The sequence below is a fragment of the Callospermophilus lateralis genome, chromosome 3 (genome assembly GCF_048772815.1).
Source record: "Callospermophilus lateralis isolate mCalLat2 chromosome 3, mCalLat2.hap1, whole genome shotgun sequence".
In the NCBI taxonomy this organism is placed as follows: Eukaryota; Metazoa; Chordata; class Mammalia; order Rodentia; family Sciuridae; genus Callospermophilus; species Callospermophilus lateralis.
Genome location: NC_135307.1, coordinates 176,053,193 through 176,069,906, shown reverse-complemented (window position 1 = coordinate 176,069,906; position 16,714 = coordinate 176,053,193). Strand labels below are relative to the sequence as shown.

General features: G+C 49.8%; 2 protein-coding genes across 6 annotated transcripts in view; one reads left to right on the top strand and one right to left on the bottom strand.

The window, feature by feature from the left end:
* Nucleotides 1-13,849, top strand: part of Pigu (phosphatidylinositol glycan anchor biosynthesis class U) — a 91,107-nt gene extending 77,258 nt beyond the window's left edge. For all 5 annotated transcript variants that reach the window (XM_076851717.1, XM_076851719.1, XM_076851721.2 and 2 more), the window contains one exon: nt 13,416-13,849. In XM_076851717.1, the coding sequence (XP_076707832.1) occupies nt 13,416-13,529 (114 nt within the window). In that variant the 3' untranslated portion in view covers nt 13,530-13,849. The remainder of the gene's footprint in view (nt 1-13,415) is intronic.
* Nucleotides 13,850-14,049: 200 nt separating this feature from the next.
* Nucleotides 14,050-15,654, bottom strand: Map1lc3a (microtubule associated protein 1 light chain 3 alpha). Its single transcript, XM_076849057.1, has 4 exons — nt 15,439-15,654; nt 15,087-15,142; nt 14,903-15,009; nt 14,050-14,649 (listed from the first exon to the last, which is right to left on the bottom strand). The coding sequence occupies exons 1-4, from the start codon at nt 15,476-15,478 to the stop codon at nt 14,487-14,489; spliced, it is 366 nt and encodes a 121-aa protein (XP_076705172.1). The 5' UTR covers nt 15,479-15,654; the 3' UTR covers nt 14,050-14,486.
* Between the last annotated feature and the right edge of the window lie 1,060 nt (nt 15,655-16,714).

The following is a 16,714-nucleotide window of genomic DNA, read 5'->3' as shown; positions in this document are numbered from 1 at the left end:
AGCCTGTGAAACAGCTAGTGTTTTTTAGTGTACAAAAGAGGAACTGAGGCTTTCTGAACATTATCTCTTGCCCAAGGTCAGTGAAGGAGCCAAGAACCAAATTCAGGTACTTCTGAGGTGCCTTCTTTCTGTAATGGTGCCTGGGTGGCCCCTGAAGTGGGTATATCAGGTGAGGCGGGGAGAAGCTTTCTAGTCTCTGAGGACAACAGGAGCAAAGGCAGGGGGCTGTGGAATGGGATGGCCAGGCTATTGGGCAAGTCTAGTGCAAGTTGTGTGGCTGAGTGTAGTGGGGAGGGGGCAGGAGCTCAGCCCTTCTCTGTCTGTGTTCCCCAGGGAAAGTTGTTGAAAATGCAGATTCCCTGGGCAGCTGCCACAGTTAAATGGCTCTGATTGTTCTTTTAAAAGAAAGCAGATTCTCTGGTTCCACTCCTAGAGATGTTCGTTCAGTCAGAGATTTGTATTTTTAGCAAATACAATTTTTACTCCCTTGAAGTCATCCACCCTTCCTGGGATTTCCTGGTCCACTCTGCTGCCCTCTTTCAGGTCATTGTTGAGTTCTTAGGAGAATCAGTAGGATGGTGTACCATTTCAGTGCCATTGCCCTAGCCAAGCATTTTCTGTTCATAGTGGGCAGGATGGAGGCAGGGCTGGCTGGAAAGGCTGATGATGCAAGGGAGTTCTTGCCTCTACGGTTAGCTATCAGAAGAGGAATGGGTGATGGGACTGGTGTTTCCTGCATGGACTTTTCTGGAGGATTATGTCCAGCCCAACCACTTCTCTTGGTTTGTGAACAGTGGGAAAGAGATGGAGGAGTAAAGCCTGGGTGGCAGTTATTGGTGGTGAATAGGCAGCATCTTCTGTTTATGTCCCGCATATGCAGAAATCTACAGGATTCAACTTCAGATCTAAAGGATCCAGAAGGCTGCCCTGGCTCTTCTGTCACTCTGGAATCCCCTGCTTTTCCCCATATTCTCATGGTTAGATATGAGGGTGCTGGGCCTACCCTGGGCCTCCAGAGAGTTGCTGAGTTCCACAGAAATAGTCCGCAGCCTGTTGACTTGACTTGAGCCTCTAGTTTTAGTCAGGAAGTTCAGTTGCAGTGATCATGAAGCATCTGTGGAACTTTCCAGATGACAACTTTCTCCCCTGTGGCTGTCTCTATAAGAGAAGGGTCTCTGAATAGCGAGGGGAATGTTTACAAGTGGTCAAATGCTATGGAAGGCTGGAGAAACTGAATTATTGGAAAAGAAGGATTGGGCTGTGCTGGAAACGAAAGGCCAGAAGCTTTAAGTGCTTTAGTAGCTGAACTACCGAGAAAAACCAGCTGAATTCTTGGCATTGCTTCTTGTGTTTTTAAAAAATCTTTTTAAAATGCATTTTAAATCACATAAGCAATACTTCACACAAATAATAATTCATTATTGTTGGGGGGAAGAAGCAAAAATAGTGGAATAATGTGGAATGAAAGGTAAAGATATGTGCTGAATGTGATCTAGCTAGGCATGGTGGCACACATCTCTAATCCCAGTGACTGGGGAGACTTGAGGCCTGAGGATAGCAAGTTTGAGTCCAATTTCAGCAACTTAGCAAGACCCTGTCTTAAAATAAAAAGGGTGGTGGGTATAGCTCAATAGTAGAGCACTCGCTTAGCATATGCGAGGCCTTAGGATTCATCCCCAGTACCACAAAAATAAAATAAAATGTAGTGAAGCACGGTAGTGCATGCCTGTAATCCCAGCAATTTAGGAGATTGAAGCAAGAGGATTGCAAGTTCAAGGCCAGCCTCAGCTAATTAGTGAGGCCCTATCTCAAAATAAAAAGGCTGAGAATAGAGCTCAGTGGTAAGGCACCCCTAGGTTCAATCCCAGTACAGAAAAAAGTAAAAATCCGCAGTCGGTATGACTCAATGGTAAGTGCTTACCTAGCATGCATGAGGCCCTGGGTTCCATCCCTAACACTGCCAAAAAGAAAGAAAGGGCCTGGGGTTGTGGCTCAGTGGCAGAGTGCTTGCCTAGCATGCGTGAGGCCCTGAGTTCGATCCCTAGCACTCCATAAAAATAAAAACAAAATAAAGGTATTGTGTCCATCTACAACTAAAAAGAAAAAACTTAAAAAAAAAAAAAAAGAAGAAGAAGAAGAAAAAGCCACCTAACATCCATTCTCACAGAAAACAGATGTGGTCCTTGGGTCAGTTCAGTTTGTGTCTTGGCAGACTTTGTGCATTTATTGATAGCTATACAAACGCACACATTAAAGCACTTTCTGACTTATGTGATTATATGGCCTCCTAGTCTATGAGCAGTTTTTTTTCACTAATGCTGTCATCTTGAGATCAGTTTTTTTTAATTTTTATTTTTTAGTTGATAGAACTTTTTTTTTTTTTTTTTAATATGTGGTGCTGAGAATCGAACCCTGTGCCCCACACATGCTAGACAAGTGCGCTACTGCTGAGCCACTTGAGATCAGTTTTTAAATGTCTCCATATCCCATGGTTAGGATGTACCATGATTTATTTGAACAGGTAAACCCTTGCTGAGGATGTTGACATTGCTTCGTTATTTTGCTACTTGAAATGGAAGAGCCTTGCATATGCTGCCACATATTCATTCTTTCTCTTTCTGTCTCTGTCTCTGTCTCTCTCTCACTTTCACTCTCTCTCTCTTTCTTTCTTTCTTCTTCTTTTTTTTTTTCCATACCCAGGGGTGCTTTACCACAAAGTTATGTCCCCAACCCTTTTTATTTATTTTGAGACCGGGCCTCACTAAGTTACTGAGGCTGGCCTTGAATTTGCAATCCTCTTGCTTTAGCCTCCCAAGTTGCTCTGATTATAGGCATGTACCATCATGCCCAGCATATCTCCACATATTCTTATACACACATGCCTGTATTTTTTAGGATAGATTCTCAAGTGGTGGGATTAGCCGGGTCAGAGGGCATATGTATTTTCTGTCTTTGGATGATAGCACCAAGTTGCCCTTTGACAAGCTGTACCAACTGATAGGTGTCCCAGCAGGGGTCGGGTTCCCTTTAAACCTGCAGATCTCCAAGGCCTCAGGCACACCTGTGTCATTGGTCTACTAGAGTCTGGGCTCTGTGAGTCTAAGCTACAGACAGCTCGTTGGGTTAGTGCTTCCAGGGGCTGCTGATCTTGTCTTTGTTGCTGCTGCTGCCAGATCACTAAAGGGAAGTGCCAGGTATAGGGCTCTTGCTCACCAGGCAGACACTCAGATAATAGGTAGAAGAGTCCCCATCAGGATGGTTATACTACCCTTGCCCTCAGGCCTCTTGGAGCCACAAAATGCAAATATGGAACATCTACAACTTTATTAAGAATCCAGTGTTACCACTGGGCGTGGTGGCACATGCCTGAAGTCCCAGCAGATCAGGAGACTGAGGCTGGAGGATCACAGGTTCAAAACCAGCCTCAGCAACTTAATGAGGTCCTAAGCTACTCAGTGAGACCCTAAATAAAATATAAAAAAGGGCTGGGGATGTGGCTCAGGGGGCTCACTGCTCCCCTCCCCCACCCCACCCCAAAAAAAGTTTAGTGTCACCTCACAGAAGCCTTCCGTGAAGTCCTCCTGCCCCATTGTCTTTCTCAGCCCCTAGTTGTTTCCTTCATAGAACTTAACAAGTCCATCTGTAACTTGTTCTGCTCTCTTCTGCCCCCACCAGCCCGTGAGCTTCATGCATCAAGGATCTGGCTGTCCTCCTGTTGCAGGGTGCCCCTCCCTGTCATACCAATGCTTGGCAGGGAGCATTTGCTAGCAAGTGTTTGTTGAATGAATAAATGAACCAACAGCTAAGAAAAATATCATGTCATTCTTGACCAGATGTGCAGGGTAACTGCTAGAAGAATCCAGCAGGTGTAGAATAAGCTTTCATGTTGAGTGGTCAGGGAAAGCCAAAGGGACAAGGGATAAGAGCTGGGCCTTTCAGACTTGTAGAGCAAGAATGGAAGGGGACATGAGGGCCAGATCACACTCCTGGCAAGAATCAGTTAGGAGTTCTGTCTCCACTGATTTTTGGCCTCTGTGAACCCAGTCTGAGTGTGTCCTACATAGCCAATCCCAGTTCTGCTTCCTTGTGACCCAGTCAGTGGTTCCATTCCGTTGTATGGCATTTGGGGACATCTGTTTGTCTCACAGCCTGCTCTTATGAACTCTTCAGGCTGGGAAGTCGTCCAATATTCCTCTGGCCTCATTTTCCCCTTTCTGGGAAAGTCAGGTCAGAGCTGTCCTGAGAACCAGATAACCACAGATTTTAAGCAATACCTGAACCATCATTGCCAAAAACCAGGAGATTTGTTTGTTTGTTTTGGTACTGGGAATTGAACCCAGGGCGCTTTACCACCATGCTACCTCTCCAGCCCCTTTAAAAACATTTTTGAGACAGGGTGTAACTAAGTTGCTGAGGCTGGCCTTTAACTTGTGGTCCTCCTGCCTCCTCCTCCTGAGTTGCTGGGATTATAGGAGTAGTGTGCACCATACCCAGCTCCTAGGAGCTTTATTTATGTAGAATGTAGCAAACACCTTGGCCTAAAGTCTTGTTTTGAGTTGGTCAATGCTATACATATCCTGTTAGAGAATAAATTGTGTGTTTATTATTAGCTACACCAGCAGGCATACTAGTGACTGAGGCCTCGTCCTCTCCCCTGGGGGCCATTAATGTTTTTTAGACGTGGCACATATCATTTGCTAATTACTGTTGTACCTCAGAGTCAGTAACAGGAAATGACAACAGTAAACCATCCATGGGTGTGTGTGTGTGTGTGTAAGTGTACAAGTGTGCATGAGTGTGAGAGTGAAGCCAGGATTGAGATTGAGTGATTGCTTGAGGTCCTCCTCCACTTCCTCCCTGTGTGACCTTCAGCAAGTGATTCAACTTCTCTGGGTTAGTTTCCCAGTCTTAGAATCCAGGGTGACAATCCTCACTTTGTAGGGTGTTTAGTGGGTTGAACATAACATGTGGATCCTACTGCCATTAATCATGTGTTGACAGGGGAAATAGCAAGAGTAGCAGGCTCTTCAGATACCCAGAGCAAACTTGGAGCAGCATCCAGTCCATAAACCAGGAGAAAACAATCTCCTATCTCTTTTTTTTTTTTTCTTTTAACTTTTTTTGTATGGTTCAGTGAACAGTGGAAGAAAAATATTGATCAAGGATTTAATATGAACTTGCTTAAGTTTAGCCTTTTATTTAAATATATATTTTTTAGTTGTACACAACACCTTTATTTTGTTTATTTATTTTTATGTGGTGCTGAGGTTCGAACCCAGGGCCTCACACGTGCTAGACGAGCGCTCTACCGCTGAGCCACAACCCCAGCCCCAAATTTAGCCTTTTTGAAAGAATGCAGTCAAGTGTTCCAGTCACCTTAAATAAATTTAGAAACAGGGAACATAAGGAAATCTTCCCTTAAAGTTATAATTAATAGGGGCTCATGTTTAGGAGGGTTTACTACAGTTTGGCTCCATCTGATCCCTTTAATCTTCTGAATCATGTGCTCACGGGGCCTCCTGGACCTTTCTCTGTGCACTTGTGAAAATACTCATGTGCTCCTGGAGAAAGAGTATGTGTTTGAGTGTCAGTGGCATCATGATGGACGTAGGACCTTTTCTTTCTTTTAATAAAATGCCTGGGTCATCTTCCCTTGCTCACGGACGAGCAGAGCCTCTGCTTTGCTGAAGACCTGCAGTCGTGCTGTGTGAGCTCACCATGTCATGCCATGTAACTGCTCCCCTCTGACAGCCCCTTAGGTTTGTTTCCCTTTTTTTCTTTTACAAGGAGTCCCTTTAATCTTCATTATAGCCCTTTGAGTGAAGCACTCTTTGCATCTCATGACACAAATGAGGAAGCTGAGGCTTGGGAGGGTGAGACTCAGCCTGAGCCACAGAACTGGAAAGGGGTGTATTGTTCGTGGTCTTGTTTATCACATCCTCTTAGTAGCCTGCAGGTTCTAGTTGGACAGGCCCTGTGTCCATCTGGTTCGTGGCTTGTACTGCCAGCACCAAGGAGAGACATTCAGTGATGAACCGTCAATACCCTGAATGGTAGGAGCGGGGGTCAAAAGCCATATTCTATGCGCAGTGATCACACGTGGTGCTCTGCACACTAACCTCCCAGTTCCAGCCTGTGTTTCCATCAGGGCCAGGCCTGGGCTTGTCCTACTGGATTCCAGAGGTTTAGAGCCAGGTCCCCTTCCCTATTTATCCTGATGGCTATGTCTGTGTCCAAACTAGATTCCTTGCCCATCCTACATCTGCCCTGCCAGGCAGGGTGTGGAAATCTGGAACGTTGTTCTATAAGCAGTTTGTCATGAGGGACTAACCCCAACCCTTCCCTGCCTGACAGACCTTGCAGATACTGGGCTGACCCTGACTTGGCCATCTGCTTTCTGCTTCTGGGGATATCTGGAGCCCTGAGACCTGGGTACCAACCTTCCAGCACAAATGAAACCTGTCCTGCCTTATAGAATCATATCTCAGTTGGCCTGTGGTGCCATTCTGGGAATTGGACCAGTGAAGAAATGTTAGGAGACATGTTAAGTGGATCATCCATGGCTGGACGGTGTATAGTCCCCATTTCAGGTTTCTTCCTGGGGGCTGTACATGGCCCCGCCTATAGGATGCCAGGTGTGTGGGGAAGATCAGCATCTCCTGACAGCCCTTGTCCTCCTCAGCGGGCACGGTTTTCACTTTGTGTCTTTGACTGGTGGCAGTTTGTCAGTGTCTTAGTTTGTTCCTTTGTCCCTCCAATACAAGCATCCCAAGCTTTTCTCTCTCAGGCCCTCCTCGGCTGTCCTTCCCTACAGCCAGAGTGATAAGAAAAGGCCAGGCTGAGCACAGCGGGCACAGCCAGCAGGAAGACCTGGGCTTTGGAAGTCCCAGTGCCGCAGTGACTCCCAGCTTCATCTCTCCTGGCTCACTGGCCTTAGGCAAGTCACATAGCTCTTTGGAGGCTAATTTATTTATTACAAATATTTATTACCTCCTATGAGCCAAGCACTCTGCTAAGGGTGGATGAGATACAGCCCTGTTTCCAAGGAGCACAGTCTGTGGACAGAAAGAAGAAGAAGCAAGACAGGGCAGTGTGGAGGTCAGCCTGGCTGGGGGCTCACAGCTGGGGATGAGGAAGCTTCTTGGGGAGGTCATTTGTAAGTGGGGTCCTGAGGGACTAGTGGCATCTAACAAGGTTCCAGGTAGGGAGACCTGGAGGAGAGAGAAGGAGGGAGGGAAGGACGCTGTGTGCTGCCAGAGGCTGTGTAGGACTGGCCACATCAGTTGATAAGAAATGAGAACATTTCAGGGCAGTGTTGATGAGAGCCACGTGACCCTGGGGGCCTATACTGAGGCCTGCACTGAGCCTTTGGTTTTATGCTCAGGACAAATATGATTAGGTTCCTGTTTAAAAACCCCACTCTGAAAGGAGGTCAGAGGTGAGGGGTGGAGCCAAGAATCCAGGGTGTCAGAGGAGGCTGCTGTAGTCTGGTGAGAGGTGGTGGTAGCCTTGGTTTCCTCACCTGGAAGGGAGGTCGTGAGGACTCTATGGAGTTGGATGGGAAAACTTTTGAGAATTGGAAAGGGCCATATAAGTGACAGTTGCTGCTGTGGCCCCAGTCTGCAGTCTGCCTGGTGACCTTGTAGCTGAAACAGGTCCAAGTGGAGGGAGGAGCTTTTTGCCGTCCCCTCCCACACCGTGCCCATTCGGCCCTGAGTGGGCTGGTCATGCCAAAGCTCCATCCAGCTGCACAGTTGCCGCCAGTCTACTGTGGCCCCCACTTCCCTAGGCAGGTGGCCAGAGACTGCACTTTGCCAACTGTAGCAACAATGAGTGTCCCCATGAAGGTCAGTGTCTCTAACAGAAGGAAGAGGCTGACCACACAAGCTTCTCCAGGAAGCTGCAGCCCCAAGGCTTGGTCAAGGCTGCTGTCCCGACACGCTGGATTAACCATCTCTACTGCCTTTTTGCCTTTTCCAAAAAGAATCTCTTTCTTCCTGGCTGAATGACAGAGTTATAAACTAGGAGAGCTGCCTGACAGGTGGAGAGCCGAGGGGCTGTGGGGAAATGGGAAAACTCAGGTTTGGCCTCGGACTGGCGGGAATAGCAGAGTAGCCTGGTTCTTCACTTAATTGCCACGTGGCCTGGATAGGACCCGCGACTAAGCCTGGCTTGGGGATTAGAGACCCCAGATGGGAATGTCATCACATTTAGTCATCCACGCATGTCTTGGTTCCTCAGATCTCTTGCTTCTGTGGGAGACACACCGTTCCTGGGGACTCTTGTGGTTGCCACTGTCCTTTGTGTATGTTGTTGTTAAAGGGCCGAGCTCAGAGCATATTCTGAGAAACTGTTTATTCCCCTTCTCTCACCCTGTAGTGGAGCATGTTCTGACGGTCTCATTCCACTTCAGGTTTGGCCCTCTCTGTCCCTGGCCACCGTACCTCAAAGGGGAGCAGCCCTGGAGCCCTCATGGCTGCCAGTGTGAGGACTGTGGTTTGACTGAGCTGTCCCTGGAGGGCAGCGCTAAGACCAGCACATGGTACCGGAGAACTTCAGCCCTGTGCCAGTTCTGGGGCCCCAGAGGTGGAGCAGATGCCATCCCATTTGGGTCACATAACAAAGTATGGAGTTAGGGAAGTCTCCTGGTGATGCCTCTTGGGGACAAGCAGGAGCATCAGGGCTTATGGGGTAGGTAGGCATGGTTCAGAGGGCAGCAACTGCCACTGAGCTGGCCAGTGCAGGGCTTGTGTGTGTGCGTGTGTGGGTGTATGTGAGAGAGAGAGAGAAAATCCCTCTGGGTCTAGGGAGATGAGGCCTCCCGGCAGAGGTGGCTGTGGTGGGAAACTGGAGCTGCTTAGGAAGTGTGTGTGGTCCTGGGGACAGATGTGAGGGAGAGGCAGGGCCCTCGGCCACTACAGGTGGGGTAGCTTCCAGGAACAGACTTCAGGCATCTGAAAGCACAGAGGGACAGATAGCCCACCATTGTGTGCAGTAAACACACAATGCTCATGTTTCACAGATGAGGGAAATGAAGTTTAGGAAAAGGAAGTGACTCACTGGAGTCATATAGCCACATATGGACCCATGCCGTTTCTGCTGCCCCTTACCCACCTTGGCTATGCTCAGAAAGGGCAAAGCGGCTGTGGGTCTGTAGTTGCAATGTAGGCTGATTTGCAGGCTCTCTGGGAAATCCCATTTCCTCACAGTCAAAAGAGGTTGTCTGAGCCAGCCTGCCAGCAGCCCCAGGTTTCCCCTCAAAAGAGCCAAACTCCAGGCCAGCCTGGCATCCTTTCCCTGAATGCAGGGCACCCACCTAGGACTGATGACACTGAGGACAGCCTATCCTGGGACATTACCAGGAAACAAGTATTCCCTTCAGAAAAATGCCAAATACACAGAATAGCCCTCTAAGGGGTGCAGCTTAGTTCTTGCCCACTCCCCTGTCCCCCAGGGTGGACTAGACTTAGGGACTCTTTCCTGCTTGGGAGCAAGGAAAGGGAAAAGGGTCATTCTGTGCCCAAGGGCTCCACCGCTGACATGCTGATATTCTTGCTCAGTCACAATATTCAACCCTCAACCCATCTTATTTTTTGGGGGGTGGGTACCAGGGATTGAAGTCAGGGGCACTTGGCCACTGAGCCTCATCCCCAGCCCCTATTTTGTATTTTATTAGAAACGGGTCTCATTGCTGAGGCTGGCTTTGAACCCATCTTAAATTTTAACTTTATTTCAAATTGGAGTTCAGACATCAGTATATTTGCTACTGAATATCAGCATGTATATCATTAACTAGAGTTCAGTATTTATAATTTACATTTTGCTTATGAAGAATTGACATACAGTAAAAAATGCAAATCTTATATGTGTATTTGCCAAAGTTGCCTTTCACTTACCAGGAAATTTTTAAGGTTCATCCACGTTGTTAAATGTAACAATAGTTTATTGTGTCTTTAGATAAACTTTTTTATTTTAGAATCATTTTAGAGTCATAGGAAAGTTGCAAAAAGTACAGAGAGGTCAGCCATGCATCATACTACTTTCCTCTGTTGTTAACATCTTCAATGACATGGTATGTTTGTCAAAATAAGAACCTACCCTGGAGTGGGCACGGTGGTGCATGCTTCTATTCCCAGGGACTCAGGAGGCTGGGGCAGGAGGATGGCAAGTTCAAAGCCAGCCTGGGCAACTTAGTGAGGCCCTAAGCAACTCTGAGATTCTGACTCAAATTTAAAAATAAAAAGGGCCTGAGATGTGGCTCAGCAGTAGAGTGCACCTGAGTTTAATCTCCAGGGGAAAAAAACCAAAAAACCTATCCTGGGATATTACCAGGATTGATTGGGACTTTTCCACTTTTGTCTGCTTCTAATTCAAGGATGCAAGCCAGGGAGCTACACTGCACTTGAGGCCATTTCTCTCTGGGGTCCTCTGCTCTGTTCCTTATGAGGAGTTCCTTATTTTTCATGACCTTGACAGTCTTGAGGAGCACGGCCAGGTATCTTGTGGAATGTTCCCTCAGGTTAGGTTTGTCTGAGGTTAATTAGACTGGGTTTTGGATTTTTGGAAAGAATGGGCAAGGCACCCTTGCATCCCGTGGGGTACAGGGTAGCCCTATGACCTCAAGCTGATGTCAACCTTCAGCACTTGGTTAAGGTGGTGTTTGCCAGGTTTCTCCACTGAAGAATGACCCTTTTCCCTTTCTTTGCTCCCAAGCAGGAAAGAGTCCCTAAGTCTAGCCCACCCTGGGGGCAGGGGAGTGAGCAAGAACTAAGCTCTTAGAGGGCTATTTTGTATATATTGTTTGGCATTTTTCTGAAGGGAATACTTGTTTCTTTTCCCCTAACTGTTGTTTCAATCATTTATTGGCTGATAGTTTTTTTTGGATCTTTTTTTTTCTTTTTTTTTTTCTTTTTGGTACCAGGGATTGAACTCAGGGGCACAAACCACTGAGTCACATCCCCAGCCCTATTTTGTTTTTTATTTAGAGACAGGGCCTCCTTGAGTTACTTGATGCCTCACTTCTGCTGAGGTTGGCTTGGAACTCACAATCCTCCTACTTCAGCCTCCCAAGCCACTGGGATTACAGGCTTGTACCACTGTGCCAACTGGCTGATTATTATTATTTTTTTTAATCAAGGAAATACATGTACATAGTTTATAAAGTTAAGGTCATAAGGAAGAAGTAGGGCTGGGGATGTGGCTCAAGCGGTGGCGCGCTCACCTGGCGTGCGTGCGGCCCGGGTTCGATGCTCAGCACCACATACAAACAAAGATGTTATGTCTGCCGATAGCTAAAAAAAAATAAATATTAAAATTCTTTAAAAAAAAAAAAAGGAAGAAGTAGCTTAGTAAGGTCTTTAACTTGTTCTGGTACTTTTGAATAGTAATGCTTACTCTACTATTTGTATTTTTTATCCTCCAATTTTATGTTACATTATAGGATATGAAATTGCCAATATTCAAACGTTTTTAATCTGCAAAAAATGGCTATTTCATGTGTCAGCCTAATTACCTAATGGTTTGACCATACTTTGCCTTAGCCAGTTAATTTTGTGACACTTGAGGTTTTTGTTGTTGTTGTTGGTTGGTTGGTTGTGAATTATTTGCATCTGCCTCTTATCTAGCTGGCTTAGAGATCAGGCTCCCCTTCCCCAGGCAGGGCATCTTGGGGCCTGGGTGAGAAAGGAGACCCCAAGGTATGATGTTGGCCTTTCCTGTAGTCATTGCTGCTATCACTGAGCTGGGTAGCTATGGGCAAGTCCTCACCGCCTGGCATATCTGCTTGGCTGATCCCTTTGGTAGACTGGGCCCAGGCACATGGACACTAGTTCAGCTCTCTAGGTGTATCCTTAGGCCAACTGTTTGAACCCCCCAGAGTCTCAATTTCCCCATTAATGGGGATTTTAAACCTTTCCAGGGAGTTCCTGAGACTCAGTGCTATCAGCCTCTCCCAGCTCTCCTTAGCTGTTCCTGAGTTATCTTCAGGTAAATGCGAAGCTGCCCAGGACAGTGTTCTCAGGTCTTGAGGCCTAGATCCCAGGCGCAGCTCAAACTATGACTTGCCTCAGGACCCTGGCCAAATGCCTTCCTTGTTCCAGACCTCAATCTGTCTGTCTGTGCCAAGAAGCAATTGATATTGACTTTCTGAAAGGCCTCTAAGTACCTGAGAACCACAGTGTCCACAGCAGTGAGCCCTTATTCCCTCATCCTTCAAAACTCCAGGGGTACCAAGGTCCTGGGCAGCTTGGGCTGAATGGAATTATAAGACTTCAGGGTCTAGTATGCAGGAAGCTTGGTAAATCTTTGTTCTTCTCTGGGCCTTGTTGAGGGCCACAGTGGGCTAAGCTGCTGTACTGCTTTTGATTCTGTGGCCCAATATGGAAACTGAGCTGGGCACAGAGATCTTAGTAGCACAACTACTCAGGGCCTTGTCCTGATGGAGCTAGTCAAACAGCTGAATGTAAAATTGCAATTTGAGTGATTTGTGCTAGCAAATAAGAGGTTAATGGGGCCAGGCCCTAATCTGAAGGGTAAGTGACCTTTCCTGAGGCCTGAAGGGCAAATACCTGTTGACTAGATGAAAGCAAGAGAAACGCTTTCCTCTAAACAGCAAAGATCCTGCAGCTGAGTGAGGTGGTACAGGGAGAGGGTGATGCATGTCTGCAGGAAGGGACCGGCTACAAGACCTCAGAGCCCCAGAGGCTGATCTTCACTTAAGAGCCTGGGCAGCCTTTAGAGGAATTTAAGCTGGGCAGTAACATGATCAGATTTGTGCTTTCCAAAGTTCCCTCTGGCGGCCAGGGAGCACAGTACGAAGACAGGTTAGGCAGCAGGGAATCCAGGGTTGATGTCTAGGAGATGACTGACAGATGCCTTGTCCAGGGTAGTGGCTGTGAGGATGGATATGAATGGTGGGTCTGAAGGTGCAGGAGGTAGAACTGTCAGGCCTTGGTGTCTTGGTGTATGGGAGAAGTGCCAGATGAATTTGTGGCCTGGGCTCCTGGATTGGGGGATGGAGACACAGGTACCCAGTAGGAGGAGCAGGTTTGCCCAGGGAATGTGAGGAGTGTAATGGGGACCTAGTGGGGTGAATGTACCTGTGGGCACCAAGAAGGGGCCACTGGTATCATATATACTGGTCTGGAATCTAGAGGCCAAATTTTGGGATAGAGGGATGAACTAGAAGGGGAGCAGGTAGCAGAGTATACACAATTGCTGAGGGGCCCAGAAAGATCTTTCAGGTCAAGTGTCGCTTCCCTAGGCAGGGCCTCGGTTCTTGGTCCAGGGACAGGCTGGGATTTTGACAGGAAATGCCAGGCAGGTGCTCTCATGTCTCCCAACAGCTGTTCAACCCCACAGGAGCCCTGATTCAGGGGGATGTCCCACAGCTTCTCACACCCTCTTTCTCCTCCCAGATCCTGCTCATTTCTGATTACTTCTATGCCTTTCTGCGGCGGGAGTACTACCTCACACACGGTCTCTACTTGACGGCCAAGGACGGCACAGAGGCCATGCTTGTGCTCAAGTAGGCCTGGTGGGGCACAGTGCTGCACAGAGACTTCAACAAGAAAGGGCCAGAAGCTGGGCCAGGCTCCATATCCAGAGGTGCCAGCAGGCAAGTCCTCTAGCAAAAGAGGTTCGAGTCCAGGGACCCAAATCACTGGCATCAAAGATGCCAGTGGCTGGCAGCAAGGCCTGTGGGGAACAGCTGGAAGTACCCCCACTTGGACCCCTACTTTGTGGCCCTGCACACCAAGGAGTCCCCTCCCAGGCAGGAAGGGGGAAAAAGGTGAGCAGTGCTTGATAAGTTGTGGCTACTTAATAAATAAAATGTTTTGTTATAAAGATATTTACCCTGGGACCACATCCATATCACACTTAGGCCAGGAGATGGGAGAGTTGGCCTCTAATATTGCTGCGGAGCACTACATACAGGTGTGGGCTTCTAAAAGAAACAGGAAGTCCACAGAGCACAAGTGTGCCTGGGGGCTGATTGGTGTGCCACCCAGCAGCCCTCCCTAATCCCAAGCAAACAGCTGGAGGCAAAGGGCCAGGCAGGCCTGAGCAATCTTTATTCTGCAGAGGGACAATGACCACAGATCCATACACCATGAGGAGATGGGGGGAGCCAAGGGCCAGTCTTTCAGGGGTGGACAGGTCCAGGCAGGGGGGCAGAGCCACAAGTGGGTGAGGGGCAGGTGGGAAGACTGGCAGGGGCCTAAAAAAAAAAAGACAAACCACACAGCAGGGGTGCTGGGGGCCACTCCCCACCCTCCCCCAACCCAGCCAGCACCCAGGGGGTCAACCCTAACATGACTGGCCCTGAGCCTACCCAGGGCTGAGCTGGTTGGTGCCCCCTAACTAGGGGCCACACCCCTGCCCAGCCCCCCAGGGGCAGAGGCAGCTCAGTTCAGAAGTCAGGAGCTCCCTGGGCAGAGCCTGACCCGGCCCCCCCACTCCCAGGCCATTCCCCCCCTACTGCTGGCTCAGAAGCCGAAGGTTTCCTGGGAGGCGTAGACCATGTAGAGGAATCCATCCTCATCCTTCTCCTGCTCGTAGATGTCCGCGATGGGTGTGGACACGCTCACCATGCTGTGCTGGTTCACTAGCAGGAAGAAGGCCTGAGTGGGGTTCAGCTGCAGGCGGCGCCTGAGGGGGCAGGAGGGCATGCCTGTGATGGCCAGACCCTTTCTTTCCAGTGATCCAAGTCCCCAGCTTCCCACCCATTCAGGCCCTCCTACAGGCTTTCACCTAGCGCCGACCTTGACTTTTCCCAGTTTTTCAGCACAGGAACCCAGCTCCCTGCGCCAAGACCCTGACCCCACTCATATCCCTGGTCAGCGGGGACCCAGCCCCGAGCCCCGCCCCCAAGCAAGTGCCCCTCTGGCCGCTGCCCACACACCGGATGATCTTGACCAACTCGCTCATGTTGACATGGTCCGGGACCAGGAACTTGGTCTTGTCCAGGACAGGCAGCTGCTTCTCTCCCTTGTAGCGCTCGATGATCACCTGGGGGTGGGGCGGGCGGGGACGGGTGAGCCCGGGGCGGGGCTTGGGCGAGGCGGGGCCAGGGGCGCGGGACTCACCGGGATCTTGCTGGGGTGCTGGTCGCGGATCTGCTGCACCTCCTTACAGCGGTCGGCTGCGGACAGCGGTCAGCGTGAGGCCGGACGGGCCTAGGCCCTCCTCGCGGCTCCGCCCCGTCGGTCCCCAAGGGGCGGCTCCGGGCCCGCCCCAGCACCCTCCCCCGGGGCCGTCGGCCCCGCAGCCCCGGGGCAAGGGACTCGGGGGGTAGAGAGGCACTCCCGCCCGGCAGAGTGACCTCCCAACCCGGGGTCTAGCCAGAGCCTGACGTCACGGGGCTGACGTCACCTGCGGCAGTCGGGGTCGGTTGGGCCGGCCGCCTTCCCCCCTCACAGGTCGCCCACAGGGCCTCACCGAAGCTCCGCCGCTGCTTGAAAGGCCGGTCCGAGGGCATCGCGCGGGCCCGGCGGGGCGCGCAGCTGGGGATCCGGGGCGCGCTGCTTAGGGATGTGGCTGCGGTTCGGGGCTCCGGGGGCTCCGGGGCTCGCGCTCAAGGGCTCCGGGGCTCGCGCTGAGCCCGGCGGCGGCGGCTGCGGGAGGTAACTCGCCCGGGTGACGTCAGGTCACAACATTCCTTAAAGGGGAGGCCGGCGCGCAGCTCCCATTGGGCCGACGCAAAACCAGCCCGCCCGGATCCGTGACGTCACGGCGCAGAGAGCCTGGATTCCCGGCGCGGGACGCGAAGGGGCGGATCTCCAGGGCGCGTCACAGTCCCGTGACGTCACGGCCGCCGCGAGCAGCTACCCTGGCCCAAACTGAAGTGAGCCCCGCAGCGGAGCGCGCGAGGAGCTGCTTTCTGCCGCCCACCGAATTCTGTTCTGGGCCTCCGAGATCCTGGAGTGGGCCTCAGCAGGCTTCACCTTCACCAGCTACACTTCACCTTCACCAAGCTTAGCAACAGGGAACGAAAAGGGGCAGTAGACCTGCAGAAAGAGCAGGACTCCAGACAAGAACACCAGGCTTTAAAAGAATTCTAGAATAGAGCCATAGAAATCCACATCTCAAGGAGTGAAGTAAGAAAGTGGATCCAACACGGCAGAAGAGAAGAATCACTGAACTGGATGCCAGATCCACTTATCCAGAGAGGAAAGGTGATGGAGAATAAGCAAGAGAAGTGGCAGGATTAAAAAGGAGGTCCCGTCGGGATTCCAGAAGGAAAGGATAGACTGTGGAAAGGCGGTCCTTAAAGGATTTCGAAAACTTGATTAAAGACTCAGATCTTCACAAAAAAATCCAGCGCAGGATAAATAAAAACACCTGCACATTTTGCAGTGAATCTGCAGAACAACAAAGACTAAGGGTCCCCACACCCAGCCCTGGCACGTGGGGGGTTGGACTCAGTGGTGCTCTACCATTGAGCTACAACACAAGCCCTTTTTGAGACAGGGTCTTGCTAAATTGCCAAGGCCGGCCTCGAATTTGAAACCCTCATGCCACAGTTGTCTGGAGTGGCTGGGATTAGAAGCATGCGCATGCGCCCTGCAAGAAATCTTCCCAAACAGGGTGGCTTAACTAAAAAATTGCACCAACAAACAACATACTTCTCAGCAGCAAATACAGAAGCCAGAATAAAATATGATAGTATCTTCAAAATTATAGGAAAATACTGGCACCAATTGTTAATCCATGA